General features: G+C 50.0%; 2 protein-coding genes across 2 annotated transcripts; both read left to right on the top strand.

Annotated features, from left to right (window-relative positions):
- Positions 1 to 1,320: 1,320 nt before the first annotated feature.
- LOC120846701 lies at positions 1,321 to 5,384 on the top strand. Its single transcript, XM_040218556.2, has 3 exons — positions 1,321 to 1,668; positions 2,210 to 2,303; positions 2,725 to 5,384. The coding sequence occupies exons 1-3, from the start codon at positions 1,378 to 1,380 to the stop codon at positions 5,382 to 5,384; spliced, it is 3,045 nt and encodes a 1,014-aa protein (XP_040074490.2). The 5' UTR covers positions 1,321 to 1,377.
- Positions 5,385 to 11,380: 5,996 nt separating this feature from the next.
- LOC120846700 (uncharacterized protein K02A2.6) lies at positions 11,381 to 17,912 on the top strand. The gene is made up of 3 exons (XM_040218555.1): positions 11,381 to 12,319; positions 12,440 to 13,009; positions 17,832 to 17,912. The coding sequence occupies exons 1-3, from the start codon at positions 11,381 to 11,383 to the stop codon at positions 17,910 to 17,912; spliced, it is 1,590 nt and encodes a 529-aa protein (XP_040074489.1).
- Positions 17,913 to 18,478: the final 566 nt, after the last annotated feature.

The following is an 18,478-nucleotide window of genomic DNA, read 5'->3' as shown; positions in this document are numbered from 1 at the left end:
AAGAGTAACTATAACTCTTCGGAGGCAAGTGTGTGTTTAACTCTTACATACAAGTGTTCACTTAACTCTTCTATAAAGAGTAACTCTAATGCTTTTGAGAGAGTAAGGGTTAATCTTTTGATGTGTAAATGTAAGAGTTAACTTCACTCTTTTGTGTAGAGTAATTATAACTCCATGAGAAGTGTTGCCTAAACTCTTTGATGAGAGCACATTTCACTCCTTTGTGTGGAGTGACTATATCAGAAGTGTTGCCGAAACTCTATGTTGACGAGTGAAGGATGCTCTCCAGGGAGAGTTACCTTCACTCCTTCGTGTAGAGTAACTACAACTCTATTAGAATGTTGCGTGTACTCTCTATTCAAGAGTTAAGAGTACTCGCCAGGAAGAGTTACCCTCACTCCATCGTCTAGAGTAACTACAACTCCATTAGTAGTGTTGCCTAAGCTCTGTAAGCAAGAGTTAAACATATTCTCCCGGAAGAGCTTAATTCACTTCTTTGTGGAGAGTAACTAAAACTCCATTAGAAGTGTTGCCTGAACTCTGTATTTAAGAGTTAAACACGCTCGCCAGGAAGAGCTGTTATAACCTTTTTGTGGGGTAAATACAACTTCATTAGAAGTGTTGCCTGCAGTCTGTATTAACGAGTTAACTATGCTCTCTAGCAAGAGTTAATGTCACATAACAGCACACTTGAGCAGTTGGTATGACCCCTGCTTAGAGAGTACTTAACGCTTTAAAGGGACACTGTCACAAAACGCGCGCGCCCATGCAGTGCCGGAAACGGCCGTCGAATTCTCTGGAAGGGAGGGAGACCCCGCACCAAGATCGTTCGCGCAACCAGATCTTTCTAGAAGCAGGGAGAAGGGAGAAGCGGAGCCTCCCCTTTCCAATAACCGTCAGGAACATTCTCGAATGTCTCGCGACGCCGACGCAACACAACACCGTCACCGCGCCGTCTTCCCCCTCACCTTCGACAAAGGAGAGAGTGTACCCCCGGTGAACTGCGTAAGTGCGGACTTGCATGGAGGAGGATAACGCGCCAATACTATAAAAACGAGCCGTGGCTGCGTATGAGCAGCTCGAGGGTTGGGCTGTCGCTAATTGCGAGTCGGAGGAAAGCGACTGCACCTCAGCTCACGGAAGTCTGCGAGACGTTTGGCGTCTGCAAGAGGGATTGTCGCTGCCGCCGCTGGGCGAACGGACTGCAGTGCCCGGGGGAGTCAAGCCCACAAGCCCTGCGAGAACTTCGTCGTCTGCGAGGGATCGTCGCTGCAACTACTGGACGGACTAGGGAGCCTACATGTGTGCTGCGCTTAGGGTGATGCCATTCTTTGTAATACCAGTTGCCGACAAACCAATGTTGCCAATCTCGTTACCATGGTTACCCCGCTATGTTTGCAGCCATTTTGTTTCACTGCGATAATCCCCGTTAGGGCTAGTTGTTGGTACGGTGAACAGTGCGGCGAGTGCGGTGCGTCGTCCCGGGTCCTCGCCAATGAGAAGTTTTCATATGCAATGCCGGTTTGCTGCGTTCCATACTGTCGGCAAAGTTACAAGAATGGTGCGAAGTTGTACAGATTTCCAGCCAATCCGGAAAGAAAGGCGGCATGGGTTTCGCGGATCAAGAGGCCTCTCTGGGAGCCAACGAGTACATCGCGTGTCTGCGGCGTAAGTACAAAATTATCATACAGCAGTACCGATGTTCGGTTTCGTACACTTACGCTGTCGGGTGGTCGAACGAAACGTCCAGGGCAGTCACGTCCGTGACTACTCTGGGACAGCTTTGCTCGCGGACAGGTGTGCTTGCGCGCGAGGTTCCGAGCGCTCGCGCATCATGAGCACTCTGCTTTCAAAACTGCATCGTCGCTCTTCGCTGCTTCTGAACAGGGACACAATCCACCCCTGAGCATATCTGCGTGACTTTCTGCTTCAAGTCATAAAAAATAGGATGGTGTACGAGTGCGTGCCGGCTGACACAGCTGCGTCGTAGCCCGCAGGTTTAGCAGCGATAGAGCACAGCAGAGTTAGCCTGCCGCCTTACATCTGGAAAAACCTTAACCTATCTCATGTAAGGAGCCTTCATGTATTTATAAATACAGGTACTATTTGAAGCTGGGATCATGTTTCACTCAGCGTGTCATATACATGAAACAGAGCAGAAACTGTTTCACAATGTGTTGTGTCTGAAAATCCGGTAAACCTTTTTCAGGTACACTTCGAACTATCCTGTTTTGAGGAGAAACGTGCAGATGGGTGGCGGCGCCTCAAATTGACTGCCATACCAACATTGTTTTCCTCTCAAGGTGAGCAAAGCCTGGTGGAACTAGGAGATGCACTAGGACACGGGAAGGAAAGACAAATTTTTTTTTTATTATAATGTTAAATATTTTCATAAAATAAATTAATTCAATTAGTGTGATGTGCCATGCTCCCCGATGCATGCAGTAACGTCTAACATTTGCTAGGAAAAAAAGAAGACAAGCACGCAGATTAGTTTGAAATATTTCTGTAACTTTATTCTATTCAAATGTGCCAATTAGCAAGTTCAGAGCCTACCAGGCTGTCCAGACTCTCCATGTCCACCCCCAAATGCCCATTATCGTGACTGCACAAAAAGAAAAAATCTGATCGTTCCTTCAGTGTGGCACATTATGCAAAAATTGCACGGTAATTTGTTTTTCATGATGGCTAAACTTAATTATTGTGTTCTTTAATTTCTTCCAGCGTCTCCGAAGTACAAGCCAGCAGAGCAAAGCCCCGAAAAAGTAGTGCCGCACCGATTTGAAGAGGCAGCTTGCATCAGTGCATCACTTGGAGCCACAGCCTGCGATCCTCCTATTCATGCCTCATCTGAAGAGGCAGTGGCAGCATCATCCAGTACGCCTGAGCCAACAGAAGAGAAACAACGCAGCTCGGCCGCAAGCACCTCGAGCCATGAATTAAGTACAAGCGCCACAAGCACGACCAACAACACAGCTTGTGTCAACGCATCACCTGGGACCGCAGCTGGGGATCCTCCCATTCATGCCTTAGCTGAATCAACTATCCATGACGAAATCTGCAGTGATGCTACAACTGGATGGAGCGGCCCCACACTTCAATCTGTTTTATCGACTGCCGCTTCATTGACACCTCAGCAAGATGACTTCATCTCTGACAACGATTCCATGGATATCGTCACGGAAGATCCTACAAACATTATGTCACTACCTGAAAATGAGCCACCACCCAAAAGTGTGACAGAAGGAACAGAGAACGTTTGTTGTCTGGAGTTAAAGAAAGCTCTACACGACGTCCTAAAAAAGTACAGTTCTCTTCAAGAACATCATGTGAATGCAAGGAAGCAGATCCGAACCCTCAAGAGTCAACTAAAATGTGTACAACAACAGCTTCAGGCACTTAAGGAACCGAAGTTCCTGGCCGACGATCAAAAGAAGGTCCTTGCAAAACAAAACAGCCGGGGTATGACATGGTCAATGACAACAATCAAGCAAGCTCTTCAAGTCAAGTTTGCATGCGGCACCACGGGGTATGAGCTCCTTCGGACACTCCGCTACCCTCTGCCCAGCACCAGGACATTAATGCGAAGACTACAAGGCTTTTGCTTCTTACCAGGAATTCTAAAAGAAGTCCTCGATGTCCTGAAAAAAAAAGTAGAGACCATGGAAGATGCAGAACGGGACTGCGTTCTCTTTCTAGACGAGATGGAAATTTCAGGGGGCATAGAACATGATCAGTCGCAGGATTGCTTTCTCGGGTCTGTGACTCTTCCGAAGATGGAGGAAGTCGAAGCTAACCGTGCTTTGGTTTTCATGTTGGGGGGCTTGACGACCCGGTGGAAACAGGTAGTAGCGTACCACTTCACGGGGCGGTCGCTTGAAGGCACCCTCCTGAAAGACTTTGTCCTCCAGATTGTGAAGTTGTCCTTCGAAGCGGGACTAAAAGTACTCGTGGTCACCAGCGACATGGGTGCACCAAACAGAGCAATGAGGCGCGAACTTGGCCTTTCAAGTACCAGGGACTCTGACACAGTGTGCAGCATATCACACCCATGCCTTGAGGGGCGCCGTCTGTATTTCATGGCCGGTGTCGCCCATCTGCTGAAGAACATTCGAGCCCAACTGATTCGCTCGGACATCTTCTTCCTGAGCAAGCGGATTGTTGAAGAAAACGGACTCCCCACAAACATCATCAAGCTCGAGTATATCGACGCAACACTGAAGCTAGATAAAGAAAATGAACTAAAGGTGGCTCCTCACATGTCAGACATTCACCTCAGTGACGGTCACTTTACAAAAATGAGGGTGAACATCGCCGTCCAGTTTTTTCGCGAAGCTCCAGTGGCCATCCGCTACAGAGTGAGCCAGGGCCAGTTGCCAGCTCAGGCAGAAACCACTGCTTGGTTTTGTGAGCTTGTCTCTGTATGGTTCACTTTGATGTCGGCGAGGCATCCAGTTGTGGCGTTGAGTAATTTCGATGCCACAAAACACCAAGCTGCCATCGAAAAGCTAAACATCACAGCCTGCACCTTCCGAGAGATGACCATGGGCTCGACATCACACTGGAAGCCTTCACAAGCAGGACTTATAACATCAACCACAGTTGTCTACCAACTTCAACATGAACTCCTGAATGAGCATGGGTATGGCTATCTACTGACTGGACGAACGACGCAGGACTGTCTCGAAAACCTATTCTCGGTTGTCCGTCTTCGAAAACCAGTGCCTGGAGCCTGTGAGTTCAAGTGTGCTCTCCGCATGATCTGCGTTAGCCAGTTTGTCCAGACTCCCAGGACATCTGGCTATGCTGTTGATGATGGGGAACAGCTTGCCGACTTGTTTTCAGAGGGTGCGAGGGTTCCTTCAGAAGAGCCTGAAGCTCCAGAGGAGATCATGGATTGGGTGCTGTCAATGCTATCCAAAGAGGAGAAAGACATTCTAGCGTATGTAGGTGGATTCCTCCTGCGTGCAGTGCTTAAGTCTGTGAACTGCAACACCTGCAAAGAAGCCCTGACATCAAACTCGAACAGTAAACACAGCACCCTGATCAAAATGAAGGAATTTGTAAAGCACAGTGAGAACTTAATCTACCCCAGTGATAAAGCCATGGAGTTTTTGATCGAATGTGAAGAACAATTCAAGGGCCTTACATTCACAACCAACATTTTGAGTCTGTGTTCTCCATTTAAAAGTATCGCGTCTGTGCTTACAAGAAACAGCTCGGTGAACACCGGAGTATGCTCACAGCACAGAGACAGTGTGGAGAAACTGCTTCTGGAGAAGTATCTGCATTTCCGGCTGAAGATTCACCTCAAACAGGCCCGTCTAGAAAAACGTGCAAGTGGCCATTCAAGCAAGACATGTGCTGGTGTAAACCTTTCATAGGGTTTGTGTGCTGAGCAGTGTGCTAGCGTAGCGATTGTAGAGGCATGCAGCTCATCTATTCAATGCTTTTCAAATCTATCTTTGTGTATAGTTTTTTTCTGTCGTGTGTTTCATAGTCCCGCTTGCCTTGGTCCAAATATGTAGAGTCAAAATAAATAAGGACACACTCTTTTTGCTTTTGGAATTGTTACATTGACTGAATGTGTATTCACTCTAAGGCAAATCATGAAAGGTATACTAAAATAATTGGAACTTTTTTTTTCATTAATAAATGTACCTCTGGCACCATTGTGATAATGCTTCTACACCTGCTGGAGCCACTTTTTGGAAGGCCGTCCCACAAATGCTCAGATAGCTGCTTCCAGCTCATCAGTAACCTAAATATGGCAGCCCCTAAAGGTTTTTTTTTTACTGATGACAGACGCCTTTGCCGCGTCGAAGTTCTTTGGGGGCATAGCAGGATTATTACGGGGTTCCAACTCGCCCTTTTTCCGCCCCCCCCCCCCCCCCCTCCCCCCAATATAGCCCATTTTCTGTGCACGTACAAGCACAGCAACCACTTCTTGCCCCCGAGTCCACTGCTTTGTTAGCTGGATAGGCGCTCGAGGATACCAAGTGTCTAGATACACTGCCGCCCAGGCACGTAGCCAGGATTTTGTTTCGGGGGGGGGGGGGGGGGCGGGGGGGGGGGGAAGGGGGAGGGGAGGTGGTCCCACCCATGACAAAATGCTGTATGAGGGTATGAGGGGGAGAGGAGGTCCCAGCGAAATGGAAGATTTTGGAGGGGGGCCCAAGCCCCATGGCCCCCCGGCTACGTGCCTGCTGCCGCCTTGCCAGTAGCTGATGAGGAGACGCAATGACGATCCGGAATATAAGTATTCAGTGAAACTGTAAAGGCCCAGTGGCCTAAGTAGAAAGCTTTTTGAGGTGTATGCATTGGTTGATTTCTCCAACCTTGCTGCTCAAGCCTCGACAGTTCCACTGTCGAACCCCTAGGATGGGCGCAGGAGCTGAAGGAGCCATGGGCGAAGGCTAGCTTCGATAGATGCATCTGTAGAAAACGCATCTATACTCGCGGTCACTTTTCTGTGGCAATGCAGTCAATGCTAGGGGAGAGGGTGCACCAACCGCTGTACACGCACATTCCTCCTCTTTGGATTGCCACGGAGAGCTGACCGCAAGTATAGGCTGACGGTGAGCCATGCCAGCAATTCAACCGCGACTTGCAGTTTAAATTCAAGTCGTGTGAGTTTTTGACGCTGGTGAGGTCAATGATTCGAGGCCAAATCATACATGGAACTGCAAGCAAGACGTTGCACCAGAGACTTCTTTGGGAACCCGATCTAAAGCTAGAAAAAGCTCTGGAAATGTGAAAAAAGGACGAAATTGCTGCCAAGCAAATGAAGGTATGGGAGGGGCCAAAGAAAACGGTCCATGTCGTTAAGAGTAGAGCGTTGGAGGGGCAAGTTCCTATTCACAAACAAGGCAAAGGAAAAGAATGGTGCACGAAGTGCGACTTCTTACACCGGGGCCCCATGTGTCCCGCTTTGGGCAAAGTTTGTAGACCATTTTGAGGCTTATTGCAAGACGGACCGAGTGCGTGAAGTAAAGAACATTGTGGAAAAAAGAAGCGAAGGTAGCCCAGATTTTGACATTCTTGAAATCAGCGGGTGCAATGCAGGACGTGGTTCTGAGTGGCTCGCACCGGCAACTGTGGATGGCAAGGAGATCTCACGATCTCACTTAAAGTGGACACCAGAGCACAACCAAACTTGCTCCCACTTGTGGCTGCACTGCGTCAAAAAGAACACTGTTTTGAAAAAGAGTGCTGCAGTCCTGGGAAGTTGCAACGGTAGTGTGATTTCACACAAAAGGAAAACCACCTTGATGGTGTTATGCAAGCAAGGCATTGTAGAATTTTTTGTAGTGAAGAAATCTCGTACTTCGATTCTGGGACCCCAAACCTGCGCGAACAGTTAGGTGTGGTAAATCGAATATCGGGTGTCAGTGACGACACCAATGCATTGTTTCAAACTTTCCGGAGAATGGCTTAAGCTTCATCAAGAAAACCTACCCACATGGTGCTTAAGGAAAGAGCTCGGCCATAAAGTATGATATTAAATATCATCAAATGAGAGAATAATTCTATTGAAAAGAACTTTCGGTGACATGGTTTAATGAACAAGAAGAGATGAGGAGAGGTGCAGTAGGCTAGCACCAGGGTTCTTCCCGCAGTGGGAGGCAACAGTTCTGCCGTCCACTAGTTAGCTGGCCGCCCACTTTTGTGATGTCCAAGCCACCTCTATATTTTGCTGCGGGTGGACTAGACGGCGTTGATTTTACAAAAGTTTGATGCTTTCAAGCCTCATTTGACAGGAAAGCGTCAAACAAGACTGAAGCCGAGTGCGACATATACTCAACACACGAAGAATTCACAGGGAGCAAATCTAGTCGAACAGCCACGGATCGTCGGTCAGTCGAGCCTGTAGCCGACAACTCCAGACGCACAACCGGAGATGTTGGGCTACGTGTTGTAGAAATAGAGTTAACTAGGGTGCAAGCACGCATGTTGGACGACATTCGGCAGTTGATCACACGAGCCTGAAGCCGATCATTAAAGACGCACGTCAAAACACACGTTGGGGCACGCTCGAAGCGCACACAGATTGCACACAGAAAGACTCGTCCAGCGTAGTCGGAAGACTACGGTTGCCGGTCAAACAAGGCTGAAGCCGACTGCGGAAAATGCACACTGAGACACGTACTAGCACACAGCAGCGCACACGAAACACACGAAGAACTCACACGAGCGACTCCAGCCAACAGCGACGGATCGCCGGTCGGTCGAGCCTGTAGCCGACGACTCCAGACACAGACACACAAGCGGAGACGTTGGGCTACGTGTTGTAGAAATAAAGTAAACAAGGGTGCAAGCACGCATGTTGGACGATGATCGGTCGTTGATCAGACGAGCCTGAAGCCGACCATTAAAGACGCACGTCAACACACGTTGGGGCACGCTCGAAGTGCACGCAGATTGCACACAGGAAGACTCGTCCAGCGTAGTCGGAAGACTACGGTTGCCGGTTAAACGAGGCTGAAGCCGACTGCGCAAAATGCACACTGAGACACGTACTAGCACACAGCAGCGCACACGAAACACACGAAGAACTCACACGAGCGACTCCAGCAAACAGCGACGGATCGGCGCCGGTCGGTCGAGTCTGTAGCTGACGACTCCAGACGCACAAGCGGAAACGTTGAGCTACGTGTTAGAAATAAAGCAAACTAGAGTGCAAGCGCACATGATGGCTCCCTAAAGTAAACAAGAACGCACAAAATTTGCAACATTCGCGTCCGGGCTCGGGCACAGAGAAGGCTGTTCGTAACAACGATCGAGTTTAGACGCCCGAGATGGAGAGGTTGAGTATCCAATAGCACTCGCATTTCGTTGAAAGCGGTCCACACTCAGCTCGCAGCATCAGATTGTGAGGCAGCTGAACCAACGAAGCGTGAAAGACCGCGAGAGCCTCAACCTCGACCGCGCACGACGACAAACGCGGGTCACCGCCCTTCGCGGAGGCAACGGCGGCGGCAACGGCGGCGGCAGCGGCGGCGGCGCGGCGCCGGACCTAGGTGCTACGGAAACGGAAGCGGCCTCACAGTGTTGCTGGTGTTTCGCGGGGAATAAAAATCAAGTTTGCGTACGTTTAGCGAAAATATGGAGAAACAAAATGGCGATGGGAGAGAGGGAACCGGCAGTTGGCATCACCCTAAGCGCAGCACACATGTAGGCTCCCTAGGACGGACTGACCGCCGTGCCCGGTGAACTCTTTCCGTATTCCTTTGATCCGTTTCCGAACCCCTTCGTAGTAATTGTGTAAAGTCTCGCTCGAAAATTGTAACTCTCTCTCTCTCTCTGTGTATCTGTATTAGATGTGAGCTAAGATTGTAACCTCGCATCCGCCTTTATCTTGTTTATAAACTGTTGTTACGTTCATTGCATCCTTTCGGTCTCTGTCTCATTCTCTGCCTTGCGACCGGCGAAAGCTGGGCACCAAAACGACCACCCCTTCCGTTTTTTGTCACGTTGCGCTCCGTGCGGTGTTCCTGCGGAAGCTGCCGCGTACCGTCGGGCATTCCTTCCGCGAATAAAAGGAACTAACCAAGCCGCACTCCGGTGCGCAGGGCATACCGCATACCCCCTAACAAGCGTGACAATTTTTCTGGCGTCCGCGACAGGACGTTTTGGTGCTTCGTAAGTGCGGAGAAGAGAGATTGGGTCTGAAAACTGAGAGCGTTAGCGCTTCATTAGATAGCGGCCCAACATTGCGAACCCTCGCAAGGCCTAGGTCGGCCTGTTTAAAGGTAATCTAGTGCTTCCTGCTGGTCAACCGTTCGGGATACCGCATGGATCTCGAAAAGCTTGTGGCGTTAGGAGCCCAGATGGGTTTAGCAGGGGCTGAACTGAGGAAGTGGGTTGCCCAAAAGGATAAAGAAGCCAGGGAGGAAAGGGAAGCACGCGAGAGGGCGGAGAAAGAAGAACGAGAAAGGCAGTTCGAACGAGAGAAGGAACTCCTTCAGATGAAACTGCAACTCCAACAGTTGGAACCCAGAACGGAGGGGCCCAGCGTTAAGGTAAAGGGGTGTAGTTTGCGGCTAGACAAGCTACTAGTACCTTTCGACGAAAGGAAGGACGACTTGGATGCGTATATAAGACGCTTCGAAGGAGTCGCCCGCAGTCAGAACTGGCCAGAGGACCAGTGGGCTAATGCTCTAAGCGTTCGGCTCAGCGGTGAAGCCCTGAGCGTGTTCGGGAGACTATCTTCGAGCGATGCGACCAACTTCGTAAAGGTTAAGGCCGCACTTTTAAAGAGGTTTCGGTTCACGTTGGACGGATTCCGGGAGAAATTCCGATCCGAAAAGCCCGCAGATGGAGAAACAGCGACTCAGTTTGCGGCTCGCCTGAGCCACTACTTCGATCGCTGGACAGAGCTTGCGGAGATCGATCGAGAATACGGGGCACTTCGAGAACTACTCATCAAAGACCAGTTCCTGGGTAGCTGCCATCCGAGCCTGTTGCTGTATCTCAAGGAAAGGAAAGCCAAGACCCTAGAGGAGATGCTGGAACTAGCGGACCAGTACTTGGAAGCGCAACGAGGAACCAACCTTGTGCGAAGTAAGAAGGAAGGGCGCGAAGGCACGGGCAAACCAGACGCCCGGGATTCAAATGCGCCACGGAAGCCCCCGCCCAAGTGTTACCTGTGCAATAAGCTAGGTCACTACGCATCCAACTGTCGTAACAGCACCACGAATTCGAGCGTTACGACCTGTTTCAAGTGTGGGCAGAAGGGACACAAGGCGGCCGTGTGCCGAGGTGGAGGCAAGCCAGCCGCACAGGCATCATGCGTCTACGTTCCCCCGAGAAAACCCACTAAGTCAGACCTGAGCGACGGCTTCGTCGAGCTCAAGAACGGGGACTAAATCCCGGTGGTCAACGCCGTCATGAAAGCCCGACCAGAATATCTGGTGGAAGGAATGCCCGTACTCACAGGAAAGGTGGCGGGAAAAACGGTTTCCGTGCTACGCGACACGGGCAGCAGCACTGTTATAGTGAAGCGAGATCTGGTCCGGGACGACGAGTTTACCGGCGATGAGCGGCCCGTGTACCTAGTAGACGGCACCGTTCGACTGTTGCCCAAAGCGCGAGTACAGGTGGAGACCCCTTATCTGAGTGGGTCCGTCACGGCACTGTGCATGGAGAACCCCTTATACGAGCTCATAGTGGGCAACGTAGAGGGAGCAAGGGCTCCAGAAGACCCGCTGCCCGGACCCGAGGAGGAGCACAATAGGCTAGCGAAGGACAACCCTGGATTGAACCTGAACCCAAGCCGGCAGACCCAGAGCCCACCGCTGCTGCCGTAACACGGGCACAAGCGAAGGCACAGGCTAAGCCCTTCTCACCCCTACAAACGCCAGACCCCGCGGAGAAGCCTATGGAGGACCGAAGCTATGCAGAGGAACAACAGCGGGACCAGACCCTTAAGGCTTGCATAGCGCGGATAGGCGAGAAGTCGACGGGTCGGGACGGGAAGAGCACAGTCGAGTTCAAGAGGGAAAACCGGCTGCTCTACCGATACTATACCGACAAGACAGGCCGACGAACCCGTCAACTAGTCGTTCCCGAGATTCACCGTAAAACGGTTTTGAAATTAGCTCATGACGGCATTATGGCGGGTCATCTCGGGAGCGAAAAGACGAAGGACCGCATCAAGGAGGAGTTCTTCTGGCCAGGTCTCACGGCTGACGTAAAGAGGTTCGTAGCCTCCTGCGACATCTGTCAGCGCACGGTCCCAAAAGGCCGCGTACCTTGCGTACCGCTCGGTAAGGCCCCGGTAATCGAGACCCCTTTTTCAAAAGTGGTGATCGATATCGTGGGGCCCATCCACCCACCGTCTAAACAGGGGAACCGGTACATCCTGACCCTGATGGACTACGCTACCCGTTATCCGGACGCCGTAGCCTTGCCAAGTATCGAGACCGAACGTGTGGCCGAGGCGCTTGTCGAGATGTTCTCTCGCGTCGGAGTTCCGAAGGAGTTGCTTAGTGACCGAGGCAGCAACTTCACCTCAGACCTCATGAAGGAAGTGGCTCGACTGCTCTCCGTCCGCCAGCTCCACACCACCCCTTACCACCCCATGGCTAACGGTCTGGTGGAGAAATTTAACGGCACCCTCAAGCTGATGCTGAAGCGCATGTGTGCTGAGAGACCCCGAGACTGGGACCGCTACCTGGCCCCATTGCTTTTCGCTTACCGGGAGGTGCCCCAGACCAGCCTCGGGTTCTCGCCCTTCGAACTTTTGTACGGGCGCCATGTTAGGGGACCGCTCTCTATCCTAAAAGAAGTGTGGACCAACCTCGACCTCGAAGAAGAGGCAAAGACGACGTACCAGCATGTCTTCGACCTCAGAAACCGACTGGAAGAAACCTGTCGACTGGCCCACCAAGAACTGGAGTAGGCGGGTGCCCGTTATGCAAAAATTTACAACCGAAAGGCGAAGGACCGCCAATTCCAGCCCGGCGACAAAGTCCTGATTCTCCTCCCAACCGATAACAACAAGCTACTTCTGCAGTGGAAGGGGCCCTTCGAGGTCAAGGCAAGGAAGGGGGACGTCGACTACTCGGTTGACACCCCCGGGGGACTCAAAGTCTTTCATGCGAACTTGCTAAAACGGTACGAGGAAAGGAAACGCGAGAGCCCGGAAAAGCAGTGCCAAGCGATCTGCGGAGTGTCCGACTGGAACGAGGAAAATGGTATTCCGGTGCCGGAGTTCGTGAAAACCGAAGGGACTGAAGACGTAAAGCTAAACCCAAGGTTAACGACGGAGCAGACATCGGGAATCCAGGAAGCAATGGCCACTTACCACAAGATCTTCTCCAACGTGCCCGGCAAAACAAACTGGGTCGAGTGCCACCTCGAACTCACCACCGACACCCCAGTTCATGTCAAGCAGTATCCACTACCATTCGCCACGCGGGAAAATGTCGAGAAAGAAGTGGACGAAATGCGGACACTGGGAATTATTGAAGAGGCTCACTCGCCGTACAACTCGCCCGTCCTTATTGTGCGAAAGGCGGACCAAACCAACCGATTGGTCGTTGACTTCAGGAAACTGAGCAGCATTCTGGTGGGTGATTCGGAACCCATGCCCCGGGCCGACACCGTGTTCGCGAACGTGGGAGAAGCGAAATACTTCTCGAAGGTGGACTTCGTGAAGGGATACTGGCAAATACCTCTCTCAATGGAGTCTAAGCCTAAGACGGCGTTTTCAACCACGACCGGACTCTACCAGTTTCGTTATATGCCTTTTGGCATCAAGACAGCCCCAGCCGTCTTCACCAAACTCATGCGGCGAATTACTGAGGGCATCCCGGACGTCCATCATTACTACGACGACGTCCTTGTGGCCAGCAGGACATGGGAAGAGCACCTTGCCTCCTTGCGCCAGCTGTTCGCCCGGATTGAGGCAGCCGGACTGACGATACGGCCGAGCAAATGCGAATTGGGCGCAGAAAGGATCGACTTCCTGGGACATCGAATAGGGGACGGTAAGCTAGCACCGCTGGGAAAAACACTGGACAAAATCCAGGACGCACCGGCACCAAAGACCAAGCGCCAGGTGCGCGCCTTTCTCGGACTGACGGGGTACTACCGGGATTTCATCCCGCACTATGCCGACATCAGTGAGCCACTCACCCAGCTAACCAAAAAGAAAGAGGGTAACAACGTTAAGTGGACCCCAGTCCACGAAAGGGCTTTCCAAGAACTTAAACAACGGATTGCCAGTCCTCCGGTTCTGCGTCTCCCGGATCTCTCGAAGACATTTATTCTGCGCACCGACGCGTCAGACACCGGCCTCGGTGCTGTGCTAATGCAAGCTCACCAGGGCACGCTACACCCGATAGCATATGCTAGCCGAAAACTACTGCCCAGAGAAACGGCGTATAGTACCATCCAGAAAGAATGCTTAGCCTTAGTTTGGGGCTTCCAAAAGTTCAACGCCTTCTTGTACGGCGTACCCTTCATCGTGCAAACTGACCACCAGCCTCTTAGCTACCTTCAACGAGCGAAACAGTTGAACAGTCGCGTCCTGCGCTGGAGCCTACTGCTAGAAGAATATCAGTTCAGGGTAGAACACATCAAAGGTAGTAACAATGTTGGCGCCGATTACCTTAGCCGCCTATAAATGTGTTGAGAAAAAAAAAGTGTTTTTTGTGCCGTCGCGAATTGTATCGGTTGTATTTTAAGATTGTGCCAAGTGCACATTAACTATTGTATAAGAATTTTTTTTTTCCGGAAACCCTTTTTGTGAGCGCCTGCATGTGCGCACGATTTTGCGTGTGTTTTTGAATATTGTTCCACAATATTCTAAAAGAAGGGGGCCGTGTCACAAAACGCGCGCGCCCATGCAGTGCCGGAAACGGCCGTCGAATTCTCTGGAAGGGAGGGAGACCCCGCACCAAGGTCGTTCGCGCAACCAGATCTTTCTAGAAGCAGGGAGAAGGGAGAAGCGGAGCCTCCCCTTTCCAATAAACGTCAGGAACATTCTCGAATGTCTCGCGACGCCGACGCAACACAACACCGTCACCGCGCCGTCTTCCCCCTCACCTTCGACAAAGGAGAGAGTGTACCCCCGGTGAACTGCGTAAGTGCGGACTTGCATGGAGGAGGATAACGCGCCAATACTATAAAAACGAGCCGTGGCTGCGTATGAGCAGCTCGAGGGTTGGGCTGTCGCTAATTGCGAGTCGGAGGAAAGCGACTGCACCTCAGCTCACGGAAGTCTGCGAGACGTTTGGCGTCTGCAAGAGGGATTGTCGCTGCCGCCGCTGGGCGAACGGACTGCAGTGCCCGGGGGAGTCAAGCCCACAAGCCCTGCGAGAACTTCGTCGTCTGCGAGGGATCGTCGCTGCAACTACTGGACGGACTGACCGCCGTGCCCGGTGAACTCTTTCCGTATTCCTTTGATCCGTTTCCGAACCCCTTCGTAGTAATTGTGTAAAGTCTCGCTCGAAAATTGTAACTCTCTCTCTCTCTCTGTGTATCTGTATTAGATGTGAGCTAAGATTGTAACCTCGCATCCGCCTTTATTTTGTTTATAAACTGTTGTTACGTTCATTGCATCCTTTCGGTCTCTGTCTCATTCTCTGCCTTGCGACCGGCGAAAGCTGGGCACCAAAACGACCACCCCTTCCCTTTTTTGTCACGTTGCGCTCCGTGCGGTGTTCCTGCGGAAGCTGCCGCGTACCGTCGGGTATTCCTTCCGCGAATAAAAGGAACTAACCAAGCCGCACTCCGGTGCGCAGGGCATACCGCATACCCCATAACAAGCGTGACAGACACTGACAGGGTGTTTATGCTCGCTGAGGTTTTTATTTGTACATGACATATGAGGGCCCAACTACCCATGCAGAACACAATTTGCGACTCGAAATTCGGTTTCTTTCCGCCCGAAAACCGCCGATCAAGAACTGGCCGGTTCGAGTCTCGCTCACTCTCTTTTCCGCGGTCACGGGCTGTTTTCTAAGGTATCGATGCGACCACCAAATTTAATCAAAGCCGTGGGTCACTGAAGGCACACACTCAATATTAAAAATAGAAAAAAATATGAAACCCATTTTTTGTGGATTATAAAAAGCTGTAAATACGCTGATAGAAAAAAAAAAGTTCCACAGACAACCGGAAGCATTCTGTGCGTTCGTCGTTTCGCGTATCGTGTGACTCGCGGGGACGGCGATGGCAGCGGACGACGGGCGTGGGACCTCTATTTCAGAACTGTCGTTCGCGGTACCGGCGAATTCTGTCTACCGTTAAAAGAGAAATTTGGGACTGATCAAAAGAATTGGTATTCATCCCGTACGACACGCCCGGCCACCAAGCCGATTTGCACGAAGACGTCGCCGAGCCGTCGCTCCCTTCTCGTGGCTGAAGACATCGCTCGCGCAAACGTCAAGCACGACGTGTCTACTTCGAGTTGAATATGCACGCGTACGATTTCTTTACTAGGTGCGAATGTCCCCCAAGCGTGGTGCTTCCCGACTTCGACCCGGGAGTGCTTTTACTAGAGAAAAATCGACAGCAAACTTTCCAACTTACAGTTTACCGGCTGAATTATTACTAAGGAAAGAGATCCACTAGAAAAGAGATGCCCCAGTAGCTGAGTGGGAAAGACGTCCACTTGAACACGCGGTAGGACCGGGTTCGATCCCCCGTGGAACCTTTTTATTTTTCTTTTTTTTAAACATTTTCCGATGTTTACATATCTTTTTTTTTATTTTTACAATTATCACTGAAGAAACAAACAAAAAAATAACAAACAAATGTTGTGGACGATACTTCGCTGAATTAAATGGTATGGAATTTCCGTTTTGACACCTGCGAACTCCAAGTAATCACTTTCCACAAAATACAAGGAGCATATAGATCAGGTAGCGTCCGCTTTCCGAGGTGCCCGTATATGTTCTAAAGGAATTGCAGCCAGCCATTGGTCCCGATCCCGTTGATCTTTTGGAAACTCTGTCGCACAATGCCACTTTTTTTCGGATGCAGGAAATGTGAGCCAGCTCTTCACGCAACATCTTGGGTGTATTCTTTTCGGAGCCGATCATGAAAATTCACCACGGGCACTCACTACTCATCTGCAACTCCTCAATGTACAAAACAAGTCATCTTGGAGTTCAGAACAACGAGCGGAACAAACATAACTGCAAAAGAATCGCACGGCGAGCAGTTCCCGCACGCCGCTTCGCACGCCGCATGTCGTCGTCTGCTACGGAGAGGAAAAAAAAAAACAAAAAAACACACGGTCGGGTGTAGCCACGTGACTTCCGCCACCCACTCTCTTCTCTCCACTTCTCCGACCTCCGTCGGGTTTCGGTTTCGGTTTCGAGCAGTGGCGTCTTTTGGCTTTATTAAAAAAATACGCTACTCTCTTACAAAATATTAATTGCGTAGTCCTCCGACACCATAATGAAGCGCCTGGCAAAAAATAAAAAATTTTTTTTGGGGGGTGTCAATGTCCCTTTAATACAGAGTTCAGGCAACACTTGGGAATGGGGCTGTAATTACTCTACAGAAAGAATTGTGTACAGTAAGTACAGCCCCATTTGATGTGTTGCCTAAACTCTGTATAAAAGAAATAGCACCCTCTTCAGGAAGGGGTCACACAAACTCCGCTCAATTACGCTGTTAAATATTGTTTTAGTGTGTTGTTGAGTGTAAGTTAACCCAGTGAAAAGTAACGGAAACACCTGAAAACAGAATTAGAAGAACGAAAGTGTAAAATTGGCTTTATTGAAAAAAAGCTTGCTAAAAAAAAAAAAAAAAAAAAAAAAAAACTCTTCTGGCAAGTGACATATTTAGCCTGTTGAAGTGCGACCACTGTACTTTTCGTTTTGCAATCATTCTATGGAATGTCAATACCTCCCTTGGTTTGACTGTGATTTTGAATACTTTTGTCCTTATTGTATGAGTTGTTCTATGCAACTAGGGACAACTCAAGTATTTTGCAATGAACAGTAGCCCTACAATCTAAAAGCGGCAATATACATGGAGATGGTTGCATAGGAAATGTGGAACTGCAGCTCAAAAAAGACATGAAATATATAGCATATGAGCCTGCACAGAGGCAATAGGTTCTCATGAAAAGTCAGCATAGAAAGAAAACAGTAGAATAGAGTTTATTAAACCAAGATTTTAATTTCAGATCATGGCAAAAAAGGCAAAACTGGCGCACAAATTTCCTCTGGCTAACAAGTTTTTAACTTTGTGATCAAGTCTAAAGCCAGGGCGGACTTTATTCTATACTTCAAACCAATGAAGTGCCCAATCACTGTGAGTGACTGGCTTGCTTTTTAACGGTAAAAAATGTCGTGGACTCCGTGCAGTGCAAGAACGAGCGCTGCACCAGCCACAATACCCATCACCTCAAAGGAGTGATTCTCCAAGACCACAGTTATGGCACTTGAGTCTTCTTCGTTGATTCGCATCACCGGATAAGTCGATCGGTCGTGTCCCTCCTCCAATGAAGAATGAATGCTTAAATGTAGAGTCAGCAATATTAAAAGAGAGCAAACAGCTCGCTAAGTGCCCTTAGCTATATAATACCAGTGCACTCATTTGCGAGACAATGGACCATTTGCAAAAATTTCAGGAGCCATCCATAGGATCCGCTCCAATAGTTGGCTGGGACTCGCTTTCCTGCCGATTGAACAAGAGTCCCAACCGAACACTAAGGCAGCACTCATTGCTAGCTCGCCCAGCCGCAACCATCCAAAACCGTTCGTACCCCTTCTGATATGAACACCTAAGAGAAAGATAAACCACATCCATCTCTCTCTCTAATGTTTTCCCTTTGTATGCAATGGCAGCCATAAGAGGTTGCATTTATTTATGGCATCCCCAAGTTTGTACCCTATCTGAAGAAGGGGGCAAGGAGAAGGGGCAGTCTCCTCCCCCCTTCTCCCTGACTTTTGGAACAATTATAGCAGGAAATATGGGAGAGAGGGACAGAGTTTAACTTCCATGCACATCA

This window comes from Ixodes scapularis, unplaced genomic scaffold (assembly GCF_016920785.2).
Source record: "Ixodes scapularis isolate PalLabHiFi unplaced genomic scaffold, ASM1692078v2 ptg000044l_1__unscaffolded, whole genome shotgun sequence".
NCBI classification, from domain to species: domain Eukaryota; kingdom Metazoa; phylum Arthropoda; class Arachnida; order Ixodida; family Ixodidae; genus Ixodes; species Ixodes scapularis.
The sequence above is the reverse complement of the archived record's forward strand: the minus strand, read 5'-3'. Positions and strand labels throughout refer to the sequence as shown.